The sequence below is a fragment of the Mya arenaria genome, chromosome 10 (genome assembly GCF_026914265.1).
Source record: "Mya arenaria isolate MELC-2E11 chromosome 10, ASM2691426v1".
Classification (NCBI taxonomy): Eukaryota; Metazoa; Mollusca; class Bivalvia; order Myida; family Myidae; genus Mya; species Mya arenaria.
Window position 1 is genome coordinate 43,864,289 of NC_069131.1, and position 26,033 is coordinate 43,890,321.

Genomic DNA, 26,033 nt, shown 5'->3' on the forward strand with positions numbered 1-26,033 from the left:
AAAGATCCATATAAACTTGTAATTATGATTTACAAATTACTCAACTGTTTTTATTAAGACATTTATTTCACTAAGGAAGTTTTTAAGCCAAAGTGTTTCAAGACTGTTAAGTTCCAATAAGGCACTCTCCCACATATTTCATGTAATATTTTTGACAATTTAATGAAATTGAGCCAATTAAAAAACCAAAAATTTGACCAACAATAACTCTTTTCCACAAATTTGCAGCCACATTTTCAAATAGCAATGATCAATGGATCTTTAAATCTTAACTTCAATGACCCCCTTTTCTAAATAATACCTGATCATCTCCATCTTCAACATCAGAATCTGTCTCTGAATTTTCTTCCTTGACTTCTTCCTCCTGAAGATAAACAGAACATAAACATAACAAATTAAACATTTTCCAAGCTTGTGTTTGTAATTTCCATTTAGCTATTAACTACATTGTAGCTAGTTTTGTGAGTAAATTCTTAGTGCACTGCAATGCTGACGATCTCTTCTAAGCCTGTATGCACATTAAATGCATAACAACAGTATTGAAACCTGTAATGGATGAAACAGAGATACAGTGGCAACAAAGCGATTTACCAATCTAAATTGTATTCTGCCATTTACATGCATAACAATTGTTGCATACAACTGGTCACTGAAACATCTTAAAACAGCCAATGAAAAGAACTGTTTTAAACATAATACTGAGTATTAACTAATCATTCTCTCCTCTATTGAAATAAGCCATCTATAACTATCAACTCCTGTGATTGGTTCCTGATATGTCACCAACCATTCATGGACCAATGGAAAAAGCTGTTACACATCACCAAGCATATCCTCCATCTCTTAAATACTACTATAAACCTCAGGGTTTATCAAGTGCATAAACCTGTTTTTATTTCAACAATGCTCTATCTGAGGCTGCAGATAATTTTAGCTACCTTAGTGTGATGTTCAATTAAAATAGTAAATTTGACAAAACTAGGAAACATTTGCTAGATCAAGCAAGTAAAACTTTTTAACCACTCAAGTTAAGAAAAGCTTGTTTACCTGGCAATATTCAATGACATTTTTTGATAGTATGTTAAGCCCTATTTTATTATATGGTTTTGAGGTTTGGGGTTATGAGAATATTGCTATTAGTTCGACAAATATATTTTTTATCTTAAGTAGGCCACAAAGAAATAACATATACCCCGGTATTCCAGTATGTTAAATTGTTGGGGTTGACATGTCTGTGGTAAACTGAATCAAATAAGTTAAATTTTATATTGAACTATGTATAATTTACATGGTATTTTTAATTGTGAAGGGGTTGCCAAAATAAAGAATAGTCATCCTAATAAATTATGTGAGGTAAAGTTTTTTTTATAATTGAATTCGGAAATCATTGATTTTCATCATATTGATAATTCAGAGATCAGTATGAAATATTATCTGTCATGATTTATTGAAATAGATATTTACGCCCTAAGGATTGATATTTTTTGAGTCTTTTAAAGGGAAATTAAACTAATATTAAATCATTTCCTAATTTGCAGGAGACTAGACAGCTTTTTCTTTTAACTGTAAAATTTCCCAATTTCGACATTTTCATTACACAAAATTTCCCAAAATGGGCAGAAAAAGCCCTGCAATGATAAAAGATTGCTGACAAAAGATCAGATCCCAGATTTTCATATTTCTGTTAAAAAAATAATGTTTTTATGGCTTAAACCTTTACTAACAGTTTAAGAAAAATGCATAAAAAATCAATTTATGTACTTAAATATAAAAATCTGCGATCTAATTTTTTGTCAGCAGTTGTATATAACTGGTTTCCATGCATTTTTGCAAAAATTGGCTCGTTCCAAGACAAAAAATCAAAAAGTTGTCAGAGCATTCAATCTGTTAGAGTGCAGCTTTAAGAACAAGGTCATCATCACTGTATGATCAGAATCTCCAAAATTGGAATAACAATGTTTATGTTTCATGTTTATGTTTCTTCAAAATGTTTGAACCATAGATTTTATAAAACTGAACCGAAACTAGAAAATTATCTACTATGTTTATCGAAAAACTGGGCTATTACTCTTTATTTAATGCCTTATTTTAATTTACCAGTAGAAAAGGGTCACCTTTAGAGCATTAAAAGAGAAAAAAGACTGTACAATGTGAAATAGTCAAGAAATAAGCAGTTACATGATCTTTTTGATTACAATCAATTTATAAATGTTAAACAGAAATATGTTCATCGTAAACGTTATCCCTATCCAAACATTTTGAACTTTCTGCATGCCAAACTAGAGCTATCACTGAAGGTGATTAATACCACCGAACGCCACCCTGATATGAAATTGCAGTCAACTATTTGGAAAGCCAACCTATAAATGACAACTTCATTTTATCAGTCATTCATTTTTTATTATGTTTTTAAGTTAGAACAAGAGCTGTCACAGTATGTGACGAATGCCCCCGAATGTGACATTGACTTATGAACAAGGTCAGTGCATCTTGCCTTTACATGTCAAATACATATGGCAAGTCATTTTAAATTGCCTCTGAACATAAAAAATACCACCCATATTTGACAACCTACACTCTTATGACCTTATATTCAGCATTTTATTGTGAATAAACACTAATTGTATCTATCACCTTAGAGGTAGGGACATGGGTCTTGCACGTGACATCAAATTAAAATCTGTCCATACAAGAGAAAGTAACAGCCCGGACACGACAACCTATACTCTATGTCCTTATATATGCAGCATTCCATTGTGAATAACACAAAGTGTGGCCTAAAGGTAAGAACACGGGTCTTGTACGCGACACGTCCTCTTGATATGTTGAACACATGTGGCAAGTTATTTTGAAATATGTCCATACAAGAGAAAGTTACAGCCCGGACACGACAACCTATGCTCTATGTCCATATACCCAGCATTTCATTGTGAATAAACAACTAAGTGTGAACTTGACCTTAGAGGGAGGGACACGGGTCTTGCATGCGACACGTCCTCTTGATATGTTGAACACATGTGGCAAGTTATTTTGAAATATGTCCATACAAGAGAAAGTTACAGCCCGGACACGACAACCTATGCTCTATGTCCATATACCCAGCATTTCATTGTGAATAAACAACTAAGTGTGAACTTGACCTTAGAGGGAGGGACACGGGTCTTGCATGCGACACGTCCTCTTGATATGTTGAACACATGTGGCAAGTTATTTTGAAATATGTCCATACAAGAGAAAGTTACAGCCCGGACACGACAACCTATGCTCTATGTCCATATACCCAGCATTTCATTGTGAATAAACAACTAAGTGTGAACTTGACCTTAGAGGGAGGGACACGGGTCTTGCAAGCGACACGTCATCTTGGTATGTCAAACACATGTGGCAAGTTATTTTAGAATATGTCCATACAAGAGAAAGTTTCAGCCCGGGCACGACAACCTATACTCTATGTCCATATACCCAGCATTTCATTGTGAATAAACACCTAAGTGTGAGCTTGACCTTAGAGGGAGGACACAGGTCTTGCACGCAACACGTCGTCTTGGTATGTGGAACACATGTGGCAAGTTATTTTAAAATCTGTCCATACAAGAGAAAGTTACAGCCCGGACGCGACAACCTATACTCCAAATCCTTATATGCAGCAATCCATTGTGAATAAACACCTAAGTGTGACCTTGACATTAGAGGTAGGAACACGGGTCTTTCCCGCGACACGTTGTCTTGGTATGTGGAACACATGTAGCAAGTTATTTTAAAATCTGTCCATACAAGGGAAAGTTACAGCCCGGACACGACAACCTATACTCTCTGTCCTTATATGCAGCACTCCATTGTGAATAAACACTTACGTGTGACCTTGACCTTTGAGTAAGGGAGACGGGTCTTGCAGGCGACACGTCATCTTGGTATGTGGAACACATGTGGCAAGTTATTTTAAAATCTGTCCATACAAGGGAAAGTTACAGCCCGGACACGACAACCTATGCTCTATGTCCTTATATGCAGCACTCCATTGTAAATAAACACTAAGTGTGACCTTGACCTTAGAGGTAGGAACACGGGTCTTGCACGCGACACGTCGTCTTGGTATGTGGAACACATGTGGCAAGTTATTTTACAATCTGTCCATACAAGGGAAAGTTACAGCCCGGACACGACAACCTATGCTCCATTGTGAATAAACACTAAGTGTGACCTTGACCTTAGAGGTATGAACATGGGTCTTGCACGTGACATGTCGTCTTGGTATGTGGAACACATGTGGCAAGTTATTTTAAAATCTGTCCATACAAGGGAAAGTTACAGCCCGGACACGTGTTATTGAGCCGGACACACGGACTGACGCACAGTGCCATTTTAATATGCCCACCTTTGGGGGCATAAAAAAGGCTTTAAACAATATCAGTGATGCTAATACTGAGATGTTAAAACTGATATATTTGATGTTCTAAAGCACAGAATATACGATTGCCTATGACCATCTATAAATGAGTTAAGTTACTTTTTTACCAGTAGTTTAAAAGTAATGGTTTATATATGGATGGGGTTATTTTTGTTTTGTACAATTTCCGATTGTTATTGTTAAAATTAGAAAATAACACTTTTATAATAGTTTTCAAGTTATGCTCCGGACAAGAAAATGTAACAAAGGGCAGTAACTCTGTAATTATCTGAAATATAATTGCGGTTCCTGTGCACTGCACTTTCTCGCATACATCGATCCGACCTGTCAATCAAACTAATCATTACTGACCAATGAGAAAGCTGCAAATTATTCACCGAGTCCCGTCCGTCATCTTTACCCACACACACAGCAGCGATAACTGTTTACAACCGGACATTTTATTGAAGTTTTAAGACTTATTTGTGAAAATGGTTAAACGATGCGGATGGGGAAAATGTTATGCGGATGAAAGGTATCCGGAGGGACTAAATGGAGGCCGATTTAAACGATTTCCGACCTATAAGCCGACATTTAGAAATGCAAATGCTGGATTAAAGCCTGTGGACGGCCACACGAGAAACTGAATGTTAACAGGATAAAACAGCACGAAGATGTCTGCTCGAAGGTTAGTAAATTAAATTTGGTTTTATCGTAAAACGATCTAAAAACAAACATTTCAATTATAATTCTGAATTCTGCAAATGTTTATTTTGCTTACTTTCTTGTGTCCTAAATATTGACCTCCATGATCATGCTAGTTGAAACCTTGAACAGTTTCCATCAGGTTATGAATGTGTCAAGTTAAAACTACTGTTTTATTGTATAATATGTTACTGACTGACATTGTGGAGTCTTGTCACACTAATTATATTTTACTATTATGCATATTTAAGCACTTTCATGGAGGATATGGACCATCTAAAGAGTATCCTGACCCATTATCAGCTGATGGCTGGAGAATAACATCTTCAAGAAAACTCCCCACAAAGCGGTCACTTGGAAAGGAAACTTATGGCAGCATTTATACACAAAATGCAAGTGTATGCATTTAATACAAGATATCACATGCCTGTACGTTAGAGTTTTATTTATCTTTATGGAGTGCGCGAAAGACTTGAATAACATGTACCATGTAGGATAAATTGCAAAACTGACTGTATTATTTTGTAGACTTCTACTTATTTTTAAAATGCCACTGTTCCATTTTCAATACAAAACAACAGCATTATAGTTACATATATTTTAATACAAGTATTTTGCATGTTACAGAACAGAACACTCAAAAGAACTGAAGAGAACATTATTACACGGAAATTATACAGTTTTTTTTGTGTAAATTTGCATATAAATATATCAACATTACAACAATTTCTTTCAGAGAAAAGCTGGTCCAGGATCCTGCAGACACTGTACCAGGAGTAGAAACACAGACCGAATGTCCATGTGTAAGTGAAACCAACACTCTAACAATGCCTGTGATCTTGTTGTCAGTTCTGTTTTACTTGGTCTTCACAGGATGTGTGGTAATTTAATGGTGTGAACTCTTTCGGTAAATCAATTGGTGCTGCATTTAAAACAGAGATATTCCCACACTCTTGAGAAATGGTAGGAGTCAGTTTTAAACATCTTGTCTTAAATGTAAAATTTATTATGCATTTATTTTCAGGGACATCACCTTTGGATATGTTTGCACTTATCGCTCAGAATGCTTCCCTAAAAGAACAGTTGTCACAAAAAGAAGTCCAAGTTGAAGAATTACAGTTTGCACTTTCATCAAAGTGTTGTGAAATTCAGATTTTAAAGCAACTGGTGGGAATATAAACAAACTGTAAATGTCGATATAGTTCTGCTCAAAGAAGCAAGAGTTAAAATTTGTTTACATATTATACAGCAATCATATGATTTTATTTCTGCTTCTTTGATATAATTGAATAACTGTTAGTTTATTCATGTTTGGAATAAAGCATTGTAAAGTGAATTGTGTGTTTGTAGTTCATTTATCTAATTAAATTTAAAATTTGTAAACTTGGTCTGTGTATCTATCTGGCAAAAGACAGGTTTCTTATTCTGACTGTGCTACTATGACTTGGTTCACTGGAACTGGCTTGATCTTTAATCCCTTTGGCACATTCGATTGTTGGGGAATACTTGCAACCACCTGTGAACAATGACCGCTCAATCTATAAAAAAAATGAAAACAGAGATTGTTGACAGAAGTTATCAAAACAAAATCATGATATCATGCTGTAAAATTGGCATGTGTTTATCCTACACTGACCCGTGAAGTATCATTTGACTTTCCAGATGTTAAATGTCTAAAACGAGGCAGTAACTAGAAATATGAAAACCAATAAATTGAAATACAACACACAGTATATTACTTCTTTCTCTACTTGACGACTTGCAATTATTTTTTTCGCATTCCGTATTACGGCATGAAATGTAAAAGACATGGCGATCCAAAATTGCTTATATTACACAATGTATATTTAAGAATAAAGCTACTAGTATAATAAAATGTGTTAAATACAATTGGAAATCCACATACCCTGCCTTGCATGAGCAATACGTATATCGTATGGAATCCCTCTCCACATCGACACTTAACATATGAGGCTTGTCGTTTTTTCTCATTGAAGGCCAGCATCTTGCGGTTACATGGCAGACACTTTCCTCTTCCAAAACTTTAATGTCATGAATATAACCTTGTAGAAAGTAATTTAATCCCTTTTTAACAACCTTTCCCGATAATTTGGCTTAATTTGGTAAATATTTAATTGATATATTGTCCGGAATCTTCGCAAGAGAACCGGATTCTGATGCTTTCGTAGCAGCGAGAGCCGCCATTTTGAATTTACGCTTGCGGCGCGTAGTAACAATATCTAAGGGGGCGGAGCTTATCTTGGCATCTCGGATCGATGTATTATATGATCTATCACTGTATGAAGCTTTATTAAATTCCATCCAATAGTTTTCAAGTTATGCCCGGGACAAGAAAAAAGTATTAAAGGCCATAACTCTTTTATTAGGTAAAATAGAGTTATGGTTCTTTTGCACTGCACTTCCTCTCATTGTGCTTTACCATTGTTATAAAGTTTCAATAAATACCATCTAATAGTTTGGAGAAAAAATTGACAGCAAAAAACAAATAAAGGGCAATAACTCAGTAATTAGGTAAAGTAGAGTTATGGTTCTTGAACACTGCACTTCCTCTCATTATGCTTTACCATTGTATGAAGTTCCAATGAATTCCATCCAGTACTTTTCAAGTAATACTCCGGACAAAAAAAGTAACAAAGGGCAATAACTCAGTAATAAGCAAGAATAGAGTTATGGTTATTGTACACTGCACTTCCTCTCATTATGCTCTACCATTGTATGAAGTTTAATCCAATTCCATCCAGTAGTTTTTAAGTTATGCTCCGGATAAGGTAAATTGCAACGGACCGACCGACAAACCGACCGACTGACCACAGAGTGACTCCAATATACCCCCTTCAAACTTCTTTTGTCGCGGGTATAATTAATAATGCTGAACGAGTCATCTTTCTTATATACATTCTAAAATTAAGAATTAAGGGGTTAAATGTTTTACTGGAATATCCCTAAGATTGCTTGTGTTTAAATTGCTGTTAATCTGTTGTCGGATATAAAGTGCGCATGCGCAGGAATGGCGCATATTTTGAATATCTGGTAAAAATTAGTGGAAAAAATGGATTTTAACAGGATAAGAGAGGATTACTTGTGATAATTTTGTGGTGAATTGTTGCCATGGATACTTACGTGTTCGTTCATTGAGTGATTAGTGATACGGATTACCATACTAACTGAGTTTATGGGGAAGCGGAAGAAAAGTAAAGGATCGCCCGCGAGTGCACAGGTAACAGATACACCAAAGAGGCCAAATATGGCACAGAATAGCCCTTCTGTTTTCTCGAGTGGACAATCTTATCAAAACGGACAAGCATGTTTCGTCCAACTATGGTCAATATCATACGAACATGAATATGAATATGAATGGACATTCACCTGGGACAGGTCAGACTATGGGACAGGTACCATGCACACCGATTACACAGCAAGGTCAGGTGACCATAGATCCCTTTTCAATCCTTATACAACGTCTAGACAGGCTTGACAGCAGATTAGGGCAATTAGATACAATCCAGTCAGCGGTAAACACGATCATTAAACGATTAGATAGTGCAGACCTTAAAATGAAAGACATTGAAACTAGACTATCAGATGTTGAAAAAAGTCGCCAGTTCGATACAAAAACAGTAGACTCAATAGCCACAAAACAACAAGAAATAGAACAGCTTACAAATAGATTAAAGCATCTGGAGTCAGAAAAGGTCACGAATGAAGAACTTATGCACAAACTGAAAAGTGATGAACTTAAGAACAATCTTTTGTTTTTTCGGGTGGAAGACTCAAGTACAGAGTCAGATACTGACTGTACAAATAACATTTTAACCATTGTAGAGGAAACTATGCAAATAGAGGGCGCAAAGCAGAACATGCCACTCAAAACCGAACGGATGGGGCGGTACAAGGCCGGAAGTACTAGACCAGTTCTCGAGAAATTCGACAAATACGAAGACCGAGAAAAAGTACGCCGGGCATGTCCGAAGTTAAAGAACACTGCAGTAGGTGTGAGCCAACATCTACCTAAAGACATCATCGACAAGAGGAGGCCACTTATGGGTGTGTTCAAAAAGGCCAAATCTGAGAAGAAAAAGGTGTTTTTCAAATACGACAAATTATTCATTTATGACCAGGAGTTCGTTCCCAGTACACATTCTAGCAATGATGCCGAATAGGGGTGCTTAGAGAGTAATATTAGCTTTTTACCATGGAATGTTGAAGGCTTAACTGAAGCGAAAAAGACATGTGACAATTTTTCGAACTTTATTTCCAGATATGATATTGTATGTCTATCAGAAACGTGGACTAACAGTAAATCTTGCATTGACCTTAAAGGATATAAAGCTATTCATTCATACCGTAAATTCGAGCACCGCCGCGCGAAAAGATCCAGTGGGGGTGTTATCATTTACGTCAAGGATCAACTACCAAAAGGCATAACTGTAGAAAGGAACAGAGTAGATAGTATTGTGTGGTTAAAATTGTGCAAAGATTATTTTATAACCAAAGACGATTGTTGCAGTTTCCTATATCCCGCCTGAAAACTCGCCAGTACATAATTTGTACGATACAGACCTTTTTACAGAAATTGAAAACGATTTGGAACTTTTTGCACAACGTGGCCAAACGATATGGCTCGGCGATTTGAACAGTAGAGTAGGTCAAAAGTGTGATTTTATAGAGCACGAGCAGATTACTGATCTTGATCTTAATGACTTACTGAACGACCCGCCACCACGACGAATGTCAATGGACCATACAAGCAACAGATTTGGAGAAAATCTGATTGATATTTGCAAATCAATTAACCTTTGTATTATGAATGGCAGGTCTGGTGAAAACAACGATAACGGTAGCTTTACTCGTTATACGCATAATGGAGAAAGTCAGGCAGACTATGTACTAACAAGGTACAATAAGTTTAAATACTTCAGAGATTTTAAAGTGCATCCATATAACGAACATTCCAACCACACCCCTATCACGTTTAAACTTATAGTTGGAAATGCTAAGCAGGATGAAAAACGAGAATATGCAGAGTTTTATAAATGGAATGACAATGATAAAATACAGTTCTTGTGGGACATAAAGACCGATATCAATCAATTAACCGAGTCACTTCTCAACACGATGGGACATACACAACATAGTATTGAGAACTCAGTTTCTTTATTTACTGAGTATTTAACGTCTCGTGCCAACAAATACTTTAAAAGGTCTGTGCGTGTGAAACGTGGTTACTTCATGAACCATTCACATACGGAGAAGAAGGCATGGTTCAATAGAGAATGTAAAGATAAGCACTTGAAGTATAAGGAAGCGCTCGCAAGACTGAAATGCAACAGATCACCAGCAAATTTTGAAAATATGTAGCGCTGCAAAAAAGATTACAAATATACTGTACGTAGAGCGAAGCGTAATCACAAACTATTGATAGGCAAACAAATGCATGAGTCAAGACAAGAAAGGCCAAGGGAATTTTGGAAACGATTTAAGAAATCGAGAACACAGGCCGACCCCACTATATCACTGAAAGACTTCTATGAGCATTTCAAAGATTTAGCCGATAATTCAGAGGACGGCCCGGATATAGAGATAGAGACATTTTTAAATGATTTTGATATTAATGAACCGGACCGTAATGTAATGTTTGAAGAGCTTGATGATAGAATCACAGCAAATGAAATCACAAAGGGATTAAAAAGCTTAAACGAAATAAGGCTACAGGAAGTGACAATATTTTAAACGAATATTTCATTGAAAGTGCCGATATATTGATCGAGCCCATTTGCATCCTCTTCAATAACATTCTCGACTCTGGAGTTTTCCCCCCAAGTTGGTCCCAGGGAGTGATTGTGCCGGTATTGAAAAAGGAACCAAAAGCTGAAGTAAATAACTACAGGGGGATAACCCTGATTAGTTGTTTTGGGAAATTATTTACTAATGTCATAAACGAGAGACTCAAAACATGGTCAGTAAAATATGACAAAATCACGGACGCGCAGTTCGGTTTCAAGTCTAACCACAGTACAACGGATGCAGTGTTCATTCTTCAAAACCTTATTGAATTATATCTTATCAAGCGGAAGAGAGTATATGCTGCTTACGTGGACTATTCGAAGTGTTTCGATAGGATATATAGAAACGGGCTGTGGTTTAAGCTAATGAAAGAGGGAATAGACGGTAAACTATTACAAATCGTACGTTCTATGTACAAAAACGTCCAGTCATGTGTGAAACACTGTAATAACTTGTCTCAATTCTTCGATAGCGGTATAGGCCTCTTCCAGGGGGAGATAACCTCGCCGATAATGTTTTGCCTCTTCGTGAATGATATTGAACTCCATATGCATCAAAATATTAATGCAGGACTTACCTTGGACCAATTAACAATATTCCTTATTATGTTTGCCGACGATTGTGTACTATTAAGTGAGACCGCCGAGGGATTACAAAAACATTTAGACTGTTTAAGGGATTACTGTGATCAATGGCGTATGCAAGTGAATGTGGACAAGACGAAAATAATGATTTTTAAACGGGGTGGTCGAGGAAGGATTGACGACGTATTTATATATAACGGCAAACAGATTGAAATTGTGAACACTTTTTGCTATTTAGGGTTAGTCATAAGTTCAAACGGTTCTTTTTTGAACTTTGATTTATTTGACGCGTATGTGCTCCCTGTGCTCGAATACTGCTCAGAGTTATGGGGCTTTGCTGCAGCTGAAAATCTGGAACGACTACACAAAAAATTCCTTAAACAGATTTTAAATGTCAAAATAACAACTAATAATTTGTCGTTATATGGAGAAACGGGACGCTTTCCATTAATAATAAACAGAAAAGTGAAAATAGTCAAATATTGGTTTAAACTCATGAACAGTTTTAATTCAAATTGTATATTGTATGAGACTTATCGTATGCTTTTAGACGAATGTGAAAAAGGCCATATAAATTGGTTAACCAAAGTAAAACTATTATTACAATCAGCCGGTTTTAATGAAATTTGGCTGTTTAGAGACTCAGTGCTTAATATACCATGTTTTATAAGCCAGTTAAAATTAAGACTGAAAGATACCTATATAACACAATGGAATGAAGGTGTTAATAGCTCAACAAGTCTTACTCTATTTCGTGCAGCGAAATCCACTTTTGAAATGTCTTGCTACCTGAACATTGTTGACAATGTTAAACACAGACATGCCTTAAGCAAATTAAGATTATCCTCTCACAAGCTTAAAATAGAAGAAGGCCGTTATAGGAACATTCCCCGACATGAAAGGAGATGTGATGTATGTTCATCGAATGACATTGAAGATGAATATCATTTTGTACTGATATGTGATAGATATAAACACTTAAGAGATCATTATATACCTAGTTATTATAGACACCACCTTGTATGTTAAAATTTATTACTCTTCTTAACCCTAAGAAGAAGTCGTTGTTACACAAACTGGCTATATTTACTATTAAGGCAAATCAGATCAGAGACAATATAATTAATATTACAGCGTAACTCAAACTGGATGTTATTGCTCTCTTCTTGTTGTTTCTTTTTGTTTGAATTCATGTTAATTTTTATATCCTGTTGTGCATGCTATGATAATTGTTTTGATGATCATAAGCTGTATATGCTTGTATCTAAATAAATGTTCTGTTCTGTTCTGTTGCCTAACTATTTTAGTTTTGTTGCTAATTCATGTCTTGGTCACCCAAATGAACCACAACAGGTTAATTAACCAATGAAAACAGTTGTTACATACAGTTACCTCATATTCACCAATCATCTCCTCCCTCTCCTGAATGCTGTTATCTATTACTATCACAGCCTGTGCTTGGTCACCAACATGAACCACTACAGGTAAATGCTGGCTGTCTCCAGGGGGTTGCTGGGCAATGGCCTGTAGCTCATTGTCTGTGACCTGTAAAATAGATTTAATTAATGTCATCTAATTTAAGTGGCATTTGTTATGCATGAGCAGCTTGATATAAGGCGTGTGAGCAGAAAACAACTAAACACTTTTCTTTTATTTGATTCCAACTTTTGTCTTATCCTAAGCATATGGCTTAATGCAGAATAGTAAATGTACAAAAGTGGTATCCAGCACATGGGGAAATTGGTTAAATTCCACCAGCATAAATACCATGTAACTTGTTTGATAACTAAGACAAACCTTAAACAATGCTTCAAGTGATCTATTCCTCTGTTCTGGAGTTGAAGATGTGGAAAGAGTTCTTTCCCTTCTCTCTGGCTCTTCCCCAGTCTCGACATAATTGCCACCCTTTTTTCCAGAAATGCCATGCACTTCAATGGAGCCACTAGCTTCATGGTAAACAGAGATTGGGGCCGCAAAAAGCTGTTCTGATGCAGCATAATTCTCAATTTCTGTAACTGAAATATTATGTGAAAAAATCTTTTCCACTGTTCGACAGTCAGGCATGCACAACAATGTATAACATATAGGTTGTAAGGTTTTGCAGTACTGTTAGAATATTAGTTAGAGCACACTCTTCTAACAAATGTGGCCTGGATTCCATTCCCCGGCTGGGAGCATGTAGGTTTTGTTGGTAGTCAGTGGTCACCAAGCTGTTACAGGTGCACAGTTCCATCATTTTAAAGTAAACACATTTAAACTAATGTTACAATGTTCACCAGTCAAATTGAAGGTACACATATTTTTTTTATAACTTGGTGTTGTACAGTGTGCGAAATTAACTGTAGCCCCTAGTTCGAGGCGACAAAAAAAGACCGAGGCAACGAATTTTTTTCTTTAAGATAGCTCCTCTGCACTATGAAATCAAAAGGTATTAATGCACGTTAAGGGAACTTTATTAACATTGGGACATTCATTATGTTCTCCTTAACACCACAAGTCAACCAATTCATACCAATGTACAATATATTCTTCGGTTCTTACTCTCGTCTTCTTCGTGTAGTCGCCAAAACAAAAATTGTCAATGACTCTAAAGCGGCTGTTTATATGGACTTACGTTTACCTTTACACCGTTTACCGACAATAATTTCTCATTGGTACGGATGTTTTCTGATGCAGTGATCTCCCTAGTTGAGCAATACTATACTGTTTAAAAATAATTATTTTTATGGAAATCATATTTCAGACTGTCAATACCCAACACCCCCACCTGCTTACAACACGGGTTGACAGAACCAGCTATGTTCCCTATGCTTACAAGATTAAAATTTTCCCAATTTGACTTATAATTAAAGTTTTTTTCTCTTGCAGATGCATTGAATATCAAGTCCATGATGAACATTATGCTTTCAAACATCTGAAGGGCATGGGTCATTAACGTCATATCAAACATCTGAAGGGCATGGGTCATTAACGTCATATCAAACATCTGAAGGGCATGGGTCATTACCGTCATATCAAACATCTGAAGGGCATGGGTCATTCATGTCATATCAAACATCTGAAGGGCATGGGTCATTAACGTCATATCAAAATCAATATAAAGAGCAGGGAATAAAATGATTAACATATGTTGACCAACAGGAACCTACAAACTAAAACGAAAATTGATTTTACCTACCAGTCGTGGGTATTACATTTACATATACTGGAATGACTGTCCCCTCACTCTGTTGGTTGGCACCTCCAGTCTTGGCCAAATCTGCAAACATATATGAAAATTATGAAATTATTTAAAATTAATAACAGATTTGTCAAAGGATAATTTGTGTTCCTACTTCTGAATCTTTACAGATAAGTTGCAACAGTGGACATGAATTTTCTTTTGGGCCCTAGCTTGTCTGAAATGTTAATTAAGAGTTTACAAAGTTGCATCAAAATGATTATACCAGGTGGTATAAAAGCTATATATTGAAAAAAACAACAACATATATAAATGTGGATGATGTTGGGAACCGCTTGGCCTCGGTAGCCTAGTGGTTAAGTGGTTAAGTTTCAGCTTCAATGGAAAGTGTTCAGTCTCAATCCCTGGCCGCATTAAACTAAAAATTAAAATGGTACCGGCAGCTCCCTTGTCTGTCACCTGGCATATGAGGAAAGCATCGAAAAATTGGGAGAACATTGTACTGTTCAAACCAAAAAAAATCTCCCATGTATGGCCCGGTGCTTTCCAACAGTTTCTTCAACTCTGCTCTCCCATCAGTGAGTATCTACATCTTCATGAGGGGTTTGACATTAGAGGAAGATAGATAAAAAATATTTACCTGATGTCCTGGCCCTTTTACTGACTTGATCTTCGGCGGATTCACCATCTTCCTTTTCTAGTTGCCCTAAAATAACAATGGAGTAAGCTGACTGTCAATGACAAACATATATATGCTACATCAGCATGTAACAAACTGCACTAATGTGCAATTGAATGGCAACCAATTGTACAACCTATCACAACACTTCTAAAGCTAGCTCAATACTAGACTGTATATAATATAAGTGCCATTATTCAGGGTGTACATGGTTACACTTCCTCTGTTCATTTTGAAACTCATCCTCGAATTTCAGAGACTAAGATCAGGTTTCAATGCTTGTATTTAGAGTGTTTTTATGGCACCGAATTAAATGGATTGCACCAATTGAATTGCAATGTGAATATGGTAGGAATCAAACCCATGACCACTCGCATTGCAGGCTAAAAGCTAGTCCAGTTGGCGAGACAGTTTAATGCTGCTATAATAAGAAGTATATAAATTAAGGTAGACTCTAGTACACTTAAAATTAGCAAGTAGACTTATTTAGACTTAAGCAGCTAATTAGAAAAGTATTGTTTAAGAATATTTCATTCTCCATTTTAGTTTTTTCATCATATGTTTGCATTGAAGATCAATAGATTAAATTTAATTTACAGTAAGCCTTGGTGTCGGTGGGATTCGAGTGGAGTTGTCATAGTGCAAGACTTGACCAGAACCTTGTTGACAACTAAAAAATCTCTCAAGATAATCTGTCAACTGCTAGTTGGTACACATGTAGTAAAAGAGAACAGGTTATTTATCACATGTATTGCAAGGGTCTTCTTCTGTTCAGTGTCTTTTTTGCTTTTCGGTGTCTTTGTTAAATGTTTACCTACTGGGCTTGTCCCTGTAGTTTGCAGTATATTCTCAATAATTGCTGAATTATGCCCCTTGCTTGTTGGCATTTGATTCACAGCGCTCTTGTTCTAACACACTATGATAAAGAAAAATGTGAACACTCAGGCCTGAAATATCAAGACATTGCCAGTGAAATGATTAAATCACATTCTCATTATGACCTTTGATCCTAACAATGACCTTAACCTCGAATGTAATTAACAAGACGCCCATGAAGACCTTTGCTTTACTGGCATGGCTTGTTCAAGGTCATTTTCTATCAAGAGCATGTTCATATGGGTAAAAGGCAAAATACTGATAGGTCACTTGGAAAATCTGGTGTTAATAGGTGCCACCATTACAGTATTGTAACATATAACATGAAATGTGAATATAGGGGCTCTATTGATTACAGAAATGTTGTCACCTTGAATTACGTCCGTAATGGACCATGGACATTACAGACCAGACAAAACGGACCATATTTTGGGACATTACAGACCATCTTGAGAAACATAACGGACCATGATCTATAATGTTATCAACGTTTTTTTTTTATTTATTCACCCCATCTTCTTTATTCTTTAATAAGTACTTCTATATGAGTGCCTTTTTGGATATGACACCTGCCAAATGACTTCCAACTAACTGTGAAAAAAATAATGTGAAATTCAATTAGACAAATGTGGTAAACGGACATTTGCCCCCCCGGACATTTGCCCCCCTGGATGTTTGCCCCCCTTTTGGACCATGGCGGACATTTGCCCCCCCGCCGTTTTCGAGGGGGCGGACATTTGCCCCCCCTCAATGTTCGAGGGGGCGGACATTTGCCCCCCCTCCATTTTCGATGGGGCGGACATTTGCGATAACTTTAATAATCTTACAAACTATCAACACCAAACATGTGTTTGTATTAAAGTGCGATCCAACACTACAATTAAAGCAATCCCGATCGCGCTAATTACCTATGTGTGCATGATAGGCCATTGGGGGTCACATCCGACTGCGTTAGGACTGAACATCTGTAATGTACCTGTAATATGATATGATGAATGTGCTAAAATGAATGTGCTATTTTGATCTTGATTAGTGAATTACTTATCATACCATTCAGAGAACAGAAACGTATTTTTTGCTGTATATACTTGTATATATGAGTGCTATAAATGTGCTATATGACTTCTGATTTGAAATAAAAATATTATAAAAGGATTTACATTGTTGTCTTACCTAAGCCTACATCGTCACATGTGTGACCTGAACGGTGTAATCTGTATTTATATGTAATTAGTGACAAACATACAAACTGGTGTAAATCGGTTGGCAGTTTGCACGTAAATTGAACAAATAGTTAACGAAAAAAATGTTCATTTTTTTTATAAATTAATATATTTTTAATATCTTGGTATAAACTTATAAAACCGGGGGGGGGGGGGGGGGGGCAAATGTCCGCCCCCTCGAAAACGGCGGGGGGGCAAATGTCCGCCCCTCGAAAACGGCGGGGGGGGGGGGCAAATGTCCGCGATGGTCCAAAAGGGGGGCAAACATCCGGGGGGGGGGGGGGGCAAACATCCGGGGGGGCAAATGTCCTAGAATCGACAAATGTTTATAATGTGACCATTGTAAACTACCTGTGAAATTTCATAAGGTGTAAAAGACATGTGTCCACCTACAGTAAATAAGTCTATAGTAAATTTATTTTTAATAAAATAATATGTAAAATAATTATGTCCATGGTGAAAGTGAATTCAAGATCAGTACCATCTAGGTTCGTGGCATCATTCACTGCTATAAACTTTGTAAGTTTAAAGCCAAAATAAATGTATTGTATTTAAAGAAAGATGTTCGTTTGTTGCAAACTGATGGTTAAAGATGCACTCCTACTGCCAGATAAGATTTACCAAAATAAATGTTATTCTTTAATAATTCCCAAAAGGCTAAATAATGTCAAAATTAATGGTTTTTATGAAGTAGTATAGTAGACCGTAGTAAATCTTTTAGCATTCATCAATCATTTAATATTTTTGCGCTTAGTGCTATAAAATACACGTGTACAATCTTTTTATCAGTAATTAATATTATCCATAAATGCATTATTTAGTAAGTAGTTAAAGCTAGGTTGATCACTCAAAATTGATATTTTTTAGGCATGTATATGTATTGATTTTGAATAAGAGTGTCACTTTAACCCTTGCAGGAAAGGGGTTGCGATCACTGCACTCACTTATGGGGCTGGTTCGTAATATTCAAGTTCCAATTAATATCATGTTTAATCTCTTTGACTCATATGTGTTATCTGTTTTAAACTATGGTTCTGAAGTGTGGGGTTTTATGAATGCGGAAGTCTCAGAGAGAGTGCATAAGAAATTTTGTAAATGGGTTTTAAATGTTAAACAATCCACTAACACTTTGGCCTTGTATGGAGAGTTGGGTAGATTCCCATTGCACATTGAACGCCTAATTAGAATGGTGAAATACCTTTTTAAAGCTCCTCTCAGTAAAGCAAGAACACTGTATTTTAAATGCTATATTACTTGATGAAATTTATACGGTAATGTAGATAACAATGTGTCAACCAAGAACTGGGTGTCAAGAGTTCGTGAGATCCTTCAATCATCTGATCTCAACGAAGTATGGCTTTATCCGGGTTTTGTGAAAACTGAATGTTTTGTGCCTGTTCTTCAGAGTAGACTTCGAGATATTTTTATAAGTAATTGGAGATCTGGGTTAGATTTATCCTCTGCTCTAGATGTACTTTCCGTGAAATTAAAACTAGTTTTGAACAATCAGCGTATCTCAGTCTGGTAGAAAATACAAAATATAGAAATGTTCTGGCTAAATTACGTTTTCCTTCGCATAAATTAAATATAGAGATAGGTCAACATAATAAAATTCCTAGACATGAAAGAAAATGTCCATTGTGTTTTTTAAATGATATTGAGGATGAATTCAATTTTGTTCTTAAATGCCCTGTGTATGCAGACCTTAGACGCCAGTATATTCCTGAGTACTTTATACCCATAGTTTGATGAAATATATTTTATTGATGCAAAGTAGTAATAAAATACTCAATAGAAAATTAGCAATGTATTGTGATAAGGCGTTCAAACTTCGTGATTCGTTGTTATAATTTATGTGTCATGGATGTTTTCTATCTCTATCTTATTTTGATAGGGTAGAAACACATATATTGTGTTGGTTGTATTTTCCCTTTGTTTTGTTATATTGGTACATGTTTGCATCATTTTCCTTGTGCTTACGATGTAATCTAATGCACTTTCATTACCCATTATACGCAGTCATAAATGGTTATATACATAACCAATACATGATTACTGTTTGATCAATCTTAAATAATGTCCGATTGTATGTAATATTCAATTAAAAATATATGATATAATATAAATTCATTTTCACCATTTATATCCCAGAAACAATAAAATCAAATGAATTTAACGTATAATATGCTATTTGTTAAAATTGTTCCATGCCATATATATATATATATATGTTTTTTTGTATGGATATGTGTTATTATGATGATAAGCTTGTTATGCTTAAGTCCAATAAATATTCTGTTCTGTTCTGTTTAAAACTGGTAAATTTGGTTGCATTTAATCAGTGTAAATTCAGGGCTCTCGCGAGGGGGCGACTTGGGCGAAGTGGTCGCCTAAAATTCCCAGACTTCGCCCATTTGTATCATCAAAGCGACATTGACTTCGCCGAAAATTTTAGCACATTGTAAATCTGTCAATCAGCGAGTATTTGGCCAATGTCCCATTAGTCAAAACATCCCAATAAGCCATTCATACAAATTGGTAATCTCCTAATCTGATAATTGGGCCGTGTCATCCAATTACCAAAGCATCGCCAGTAGGCGGAGCTATTAAAAGTTAACCAATCAGAATGTACATTTAGAAGACCCTGATCAAATGATAAAAGTTCGTTAAAATGAGATAGAATTGGAGACATAATTATGAAAAATCGTGTCAAGCATTAATTTAAGTTAAAAAGTAATAAATATATGTATTGAACAAACAATGCAAGACATTTAAACATTGTTGCTTTTGAAGCAGACGGTCATAGCCATCTCGGGCCATCGGCAAGTAGGCGCTAAGAAAATCAATAACATGACGTATCACCAAATATTTTATTGATTTTAGTGAAATGTTCATGTAAAAAATGATTTGTAAACACCAAAAAATATTTATTTTTTTTGCTTTATGTAGAGTTTACTTACAGTAATTTTCTCCTGTCACAGTTACGATGTCAAAAAAAAAATCGGCGAGATCGCCATTTTGTCAGAACATTTTCCGAGTTAATTTTTCAACTTCCCATTATGTATTGGTAAATTTTTCATCAAGGACACTGATTTAAATGTCATTTGGTTCTTAAATGTCAGCATATTTAAAGTTATTTAGCCAGAGACAAGTAAATAACAGCACAGCTGAATGTGACATTCGTACCCTATCCCGAACGTACCAAAACAAGATTCGTCCCCCTACTATATTGACAGTTCATTTATGAGGTCATTATGATTAGTTCAAATCCTTAGATGTATTTTTTGGTTCATTTTAGATGCTATTTGGAGATAAACTATGTGACATTGACTAATATACTTTTGCTGAGCCAAAAAAGATACATTATTTTATGAACATTTTATATAGTTATAGCAATCAATTTGAATGTGAATATAAACTGAGGTGTGTGGTATGGCATAGTTTTTGTATCAGGTGTTATGAAAAGTATCACTTCTCCCTAAAGTCTCCCCACTTCTCCCTAAATTGACTGAAGGGAGAAGTCACTTCTCCCAAAATTTTCAGCCTAGTGAGAGCCCTGAAATTATTTGTAATTATAGCCGGTAATTATCAGCGGTAATTTATCAAAGAAATAAACATTATACTGACAACCTTTAATTGGCAATCATAAAAGTGTGAAAACCCATCTTGATGTGGCACTCTCACAGAACCATTCAATTAAAACAGTTGTAACGGAAAAACACATATATGACATCCAAAGTTTTTTCAGAAAGCAATCGAGCACCTATAAGTACGAGGGGTGTCCCAGAAGTTCGCGGAATAACGTCATCATTCGCAAACGCAAATAGGTATTATCTTGACATTTATTGAGAATGTATTTTAAAATAATTGGTGTTTAGCGCTGGTATTTTTAATTTCCCTTTTCTTCTTAATCTTGACATACTTGGTATCCATAGCAACTAACCTACCCTTACCCGGAGCAAGCAAAGATATTAGTAAAACTTTGTTATTTTATATCACTTAAAGGTGAGTTAATATTCCGCAAAATGAAGTGACGTTAACAGCATGTATGGACGTCATTTCCTGAAAACATCAACGTTATTGCTGTTTCCATTTCAATTTTGTTGCAACTTGAGTAGCATCACAGTTTCAAAAGCAACGTCGGCATGACGTCAACAGATGATGTCGAGTTACGGAGTGCTTTGAAAATGTCTGTAGGCCTTCAGATGTCGCCAGCAGAAACCCTAATATTGATAAGAAGGTCGACAACACTTTAACCGTTCAGAAAACTGTCCCTTTAAAAGTGGCATGAGCGATTCTGCAATGGTAGTTTGTCTATAAAAAATGACACCAGGGCCGGCCGGCCAGTGCAAGTGAATTCGAACAATGATCAGGTTATAGACCATATCTTCAGTCGACATCTGACTTTATGCAAATGACACAAAGGATTGTTTTGACCCTTGACAAAGAGTGTGACGTCGAGACAGTGCAGAAATTGATCAGCAGATACCGGAAATGTGTGAACGCGCACGGAGATTACATCGAAAAAATTAACAAAGAACTCGTATTGTGACGTCTGCTGATGTTCACGACGTCGTTTGTGCTCCGGGTGTTGCGTGATGGGTGGTTTCCGAATATCCGATAGTGGATTTATGTATATTGTAAGCTTTTGATATCTATACAATAATGTTTCGAAATATTAAATATTGTCTTGCTGATTTTTTTGTTCAAAATAACCAGTATTGCAAAAGTTATTATACAATTCCGCGAACTTCTGGGACACCCCTCCAACATATAAATTAAAAATCATTGTCCGCAAATATGGTATGTTATAAAGTTCAAACAAACTGTGAGTAAAATTATATATCATGGTCCGTAATGTCCTGAAATGTGGTCTGAAATGTCCCCAAATCTGGTCCGTTATGTCTGGTCCGTAATGTCCATGGTCCGTAATGTCTGTGACCCGTCACTTTCAATGGCCATAATCCAGTGGGATGATCTGGCTTCTTTTCAAAAGGCACTGAGGCCTCATGATTTCTAACTACTGCCATTTTTTTTGAAGATTAAATTAAAACTTGAGGCTCTGGTCTGTTCACAAGCACAATTATAGCAATTTTGGTCATTTACAAAGGACCATAACCCAGTCATGCATGGGGCAAAGCTGGTTGGTTTTTGAAAAGGAGTGATTAAGTCAACACTTAACTTTTGAAAAAGATTATTAGTCATTGGATAATAAATGGAGGCTTTATTGTTCACAAGCTAAATTGTAGCAAATTAAACTAGAAATGTGTCCATAGGACACGGATGCCCCCACTTCGTTTTTTTTGTCACAGAAAATAAGCCATAATGATTTTTGAAGTATTTTTGGCAAAAAAGGGCCGTAACTCCTAAATGACTAAAGCGATTTCCATGACTATCGAACTTGATCAAGATATTATGGTCACAAACATGTGTTTAAAGTTTGGTGAGGATTGGACAAACAGTTTTCAAGAATTAGATCGGAAACAATCTTCGGGACGTATTTTTCAAGTCTTTTTTTGCAAATAAAGGGCCGTAACTCCTAAATGACAAAAGCGATTTCCATGGCTATCGAACTTGATCAAGATATTATGGTCACAATCATGTATGTAAAGTTTGGTGAGGATTGGACACATACTTTTCAAGAATTAGATTGGAAACATATATTTTTGAAGTATTTTTGGCAAAAAAGGGCCGTAACTCCTAAATGACTAAAGCGATTTCCATGACTATCGAACTTGATCAAGATATTATGGTCACAAACATGTGTTTAAAGTTTGGTGAGGATTGGACAAACGTTTTTCAAGAATTAGATCGGAAACAATCTTCGGGATGTACGTACGTATGGACAGACGTACGTACGGACAGACGTACGTACGGACAAGGGCAACCCTATATGCCGCCACTTTGTGGGGGCATAAAAATTTCAAGGGTCATAATCAAGTCATGCATGGGCGGATCTGACAGGTTTTCGAAGGAACCGAGGCAAATCAATATTTATGTTAACTACTGTCTGATGGAAGATGGGTAAGAAACAGAGGCTCTACTGTGTTCTTAAGTTGTTTTTTAGCAATTTTGAAGATGGCCACCACACCCACGCATAAGCTCTTCTGGCCAATGCTAAAAACTGTGACCTTGATCTGTTTGTTATAATTAGGCAAGACATTTTGTTAAACATTCCTGCAAAAACTTATCAAAAGCTATGCAATAGTTGACATATTTATCATGTCCAGGTTATCATATGTTAATATGGTATAAATAACTCATAAAATCTAGTGTCGCCAACATAGGCTACCTTCCCTAAAATATTTAGTAGACTGGCCTACACTGGGGCTTGCCCGATTTTTAAAGTGTGATCATTATAAAATATTGCATTCAATGTTAAATTATCACAATTTGTACCAGTTAAAAACTGTGCATGTAATAAAGATGATATAAAACTGCTTATCGCGAAAGTTAGAGTCTTAATTTTCCCCGGCTTACTAAACCGAAGGCTGGGATTTACCATAACCCGGGAAAACCCTTCCTCGAAAATGGGTTCTTCCGATTTCTGGGTATGTCATTCAACATACTAGCTACAAATAACAGTGTCAGTTACACCTTAATGTATTTTAATTACTTGAAAAAAGATTGTTGAAACACCACCTTATCAAATCCAGTATCACTTACTCTTCTGAGGAGAAATATCGTCCCCTTCTTGACGTGGCATTCCCAAATGGCTGACCGAGAAGTTTTGCACCGCGTAACGAAATGATTTCCCTCAGATTGTGAAGAAATCCATTAGAGTGTTCATGATTGATTGGTGTTATAATGTTCTGCGTGTAATTCCCTCTCTAACTGCAAGTTTTGTTAGTTGAATCACATCGGGGTTCCCATAAAAAAGGTGAAAAATACCAGGGTTTCTCGGCTGCGCGGATAAGTAGGTCAATGACGTCAAACATCTTGTTTTATTCCAGCACGAAAACGAGGCGGAACTCCCGCCAAATATAGGCTACATTCCACCATTATGTAAATAATCGCGAATTTCACTTAGCAAAATATTATAAAGCATGGTTTATTCAGAATCATTCGTAATATGTATGCTAAGGAAAAATCATGTGTTAAGGTGAATAATACATTGTCTAACTTCTTTAGTAGTCATACTGGAGTACGCCAGGGTGAGAATTTGTCTCCAATTTTGTTCTCTATATTTTTGGCTTCCTAGTAAAATAGCCCCCATTTTGGTCAAATAGCCCCCACTCACATTTTAAAATTGGGCAAATAGCCCCCCCCAAAACGCCCCCACTTTTTTATTTTTTCTATATGTATGTATGCATACTTATTTTATTCCAAAACATTTTAAAACCTTTATTTTACAAAATGAAGTGCAATTAACATTATTTGTATACTGTATTAATAAATCTGATTTTAATTAATCAATTTTACCAAGTAAGAATATCAAACGTTTTAAAATATTACTTATAAATAATATATTAATACATCAAATCTACATTTTAACTGCCATAAGTTTTTTGTGTTTTTCTTTATTTTAAAATTTGATTACGCATCGAAATTAAGTAACAACAGGAAATTATATAATTTAACTTTTTTTAATTTCGAAATGATTTACATTTTATTCACCTCTATGAATCAAAGTTTCCTCTTCAGACAAACAGAATGTACATAATCTATCATAAACAATATTCATTTTAAACAAAAGTGAGTTTAGCTAAAATCCTATGTATAGTTCTTGTTTAAAACCATTGGATACACTGGGTGAGTACCTAAATCGGAACAGTACCTTATTATGGAACATTCATTATAAAAGTGTTTTTTCCGATCAAGATCAGTTTATTTACGAGTTCAATCAAGACGCTTGCCTTAGATACAAGTTCCAAAGAAAACAATTATCCGGTAAGTATTTCAAATACTGCTATCATTTAAAGTTTTTCATGTTCAAATATCAAAACATGGCACGTGCTTGAAAGACTTTATGCTTGCCACAATCACACCATACTGGTACAGCCTGTATTTTACTGCACTCATCAAATTTTACTCACAAAAATGACAAAAACAACAACAAGCAAACTGGAAATAACAATTATTTATTTACTTTAAAAAGAACATGGTGCAATAATTTTAAAAGAATACATAAAAAAGAATTAAACTGTTCCATATTTAGGTACTCCAAGGACGAAAATGGCAGTCCTTGATTGTGCGGATAATAAAATAGTTTTCATGCAGATTGGTAGTATCTTGAAAAATGCCATTTATATCAACCAATTGGTCTTGAATCCTAGTATGCTGATGGAAAATTTTGTAGTTGTGGTGCAGGTCTAACTAAAAATATTTAAAAAATAGTGCCGAAAGTGTTCCGATTTACATGTAGGTACTCACCCAGTATGTATCTCTTGTAATACTCAATACCAATCCATAGATCTTTTTCCAATTGACATCCTGGAAAACAATGTTCCATTCGGCCTAACAGGTTGGAGTATCCTTATTTTTTATCAATTCATTATAAACTTTTAACTTCCTTTGGTTTCAAGCAAAATATCCTAATTTGAACATTGGAATTGTATCAAAATGTTACTATTTATGCTACAGGCTAAGAGAG

The 26,033-nt window shown here is 35.7% G+C and overlaps 1 protein-coding gene and 1 long non-coding RNA gene across 2 annotated transcripts in view; one reads left to right on the forward strand and one right to left on the reverse strand.

Annotated features, from left to right (window-relative positions):
• The window catches only part of LOC128204063 (uncharacterized), a 45,448-nt gene extending 21,087 nt beyond the window's left edge, over positions 1-24,361 (reverse strand). The window contains exons 1-6 of the mRNA XM_052905400.1: positions 24,107-24,361; positions 15,303-15,368; positions 14,660-14,740; positions 13,279-13,496; positions 12,874-13,026; positions 302-364 (exon numbers count right to left, since the gene is read on the reverse strand). Of these exons, the coding sequence (XP_052761360.1) occupies positions 302-364; positions 12,874-13,026; positions 13,279-13,496; positions 14,660-14,740; positions 15,303-15,368; positions 24,107-24,146 (621 nt within the window). The 5' untranslated portion in view covers positions 24,147-24,361. The remainder of the gene's footprint in view (positions 1-301; positions 365-12,873; positions 13,027-13,278; positions 13,497-14,659; positions 14,741-15,302; positions 15,369-24,106) is intronic.
• LOC128204065 (uncharacterized) lies at positions 4,811-6,480 on the forward strand. The gene is made up of 4 exons (XR_008256081.1): positions 4,811-5,075; positions 5,344-5,521; positions 5,829-5,895; positions 6,117-6,480. It is a non-coding gene; the product is annotated as an uncharacterized LOC128204065 (long non-coding RNA).
• Positions 24,362-26,033: the final 1,672 nt, after the last annotated feature.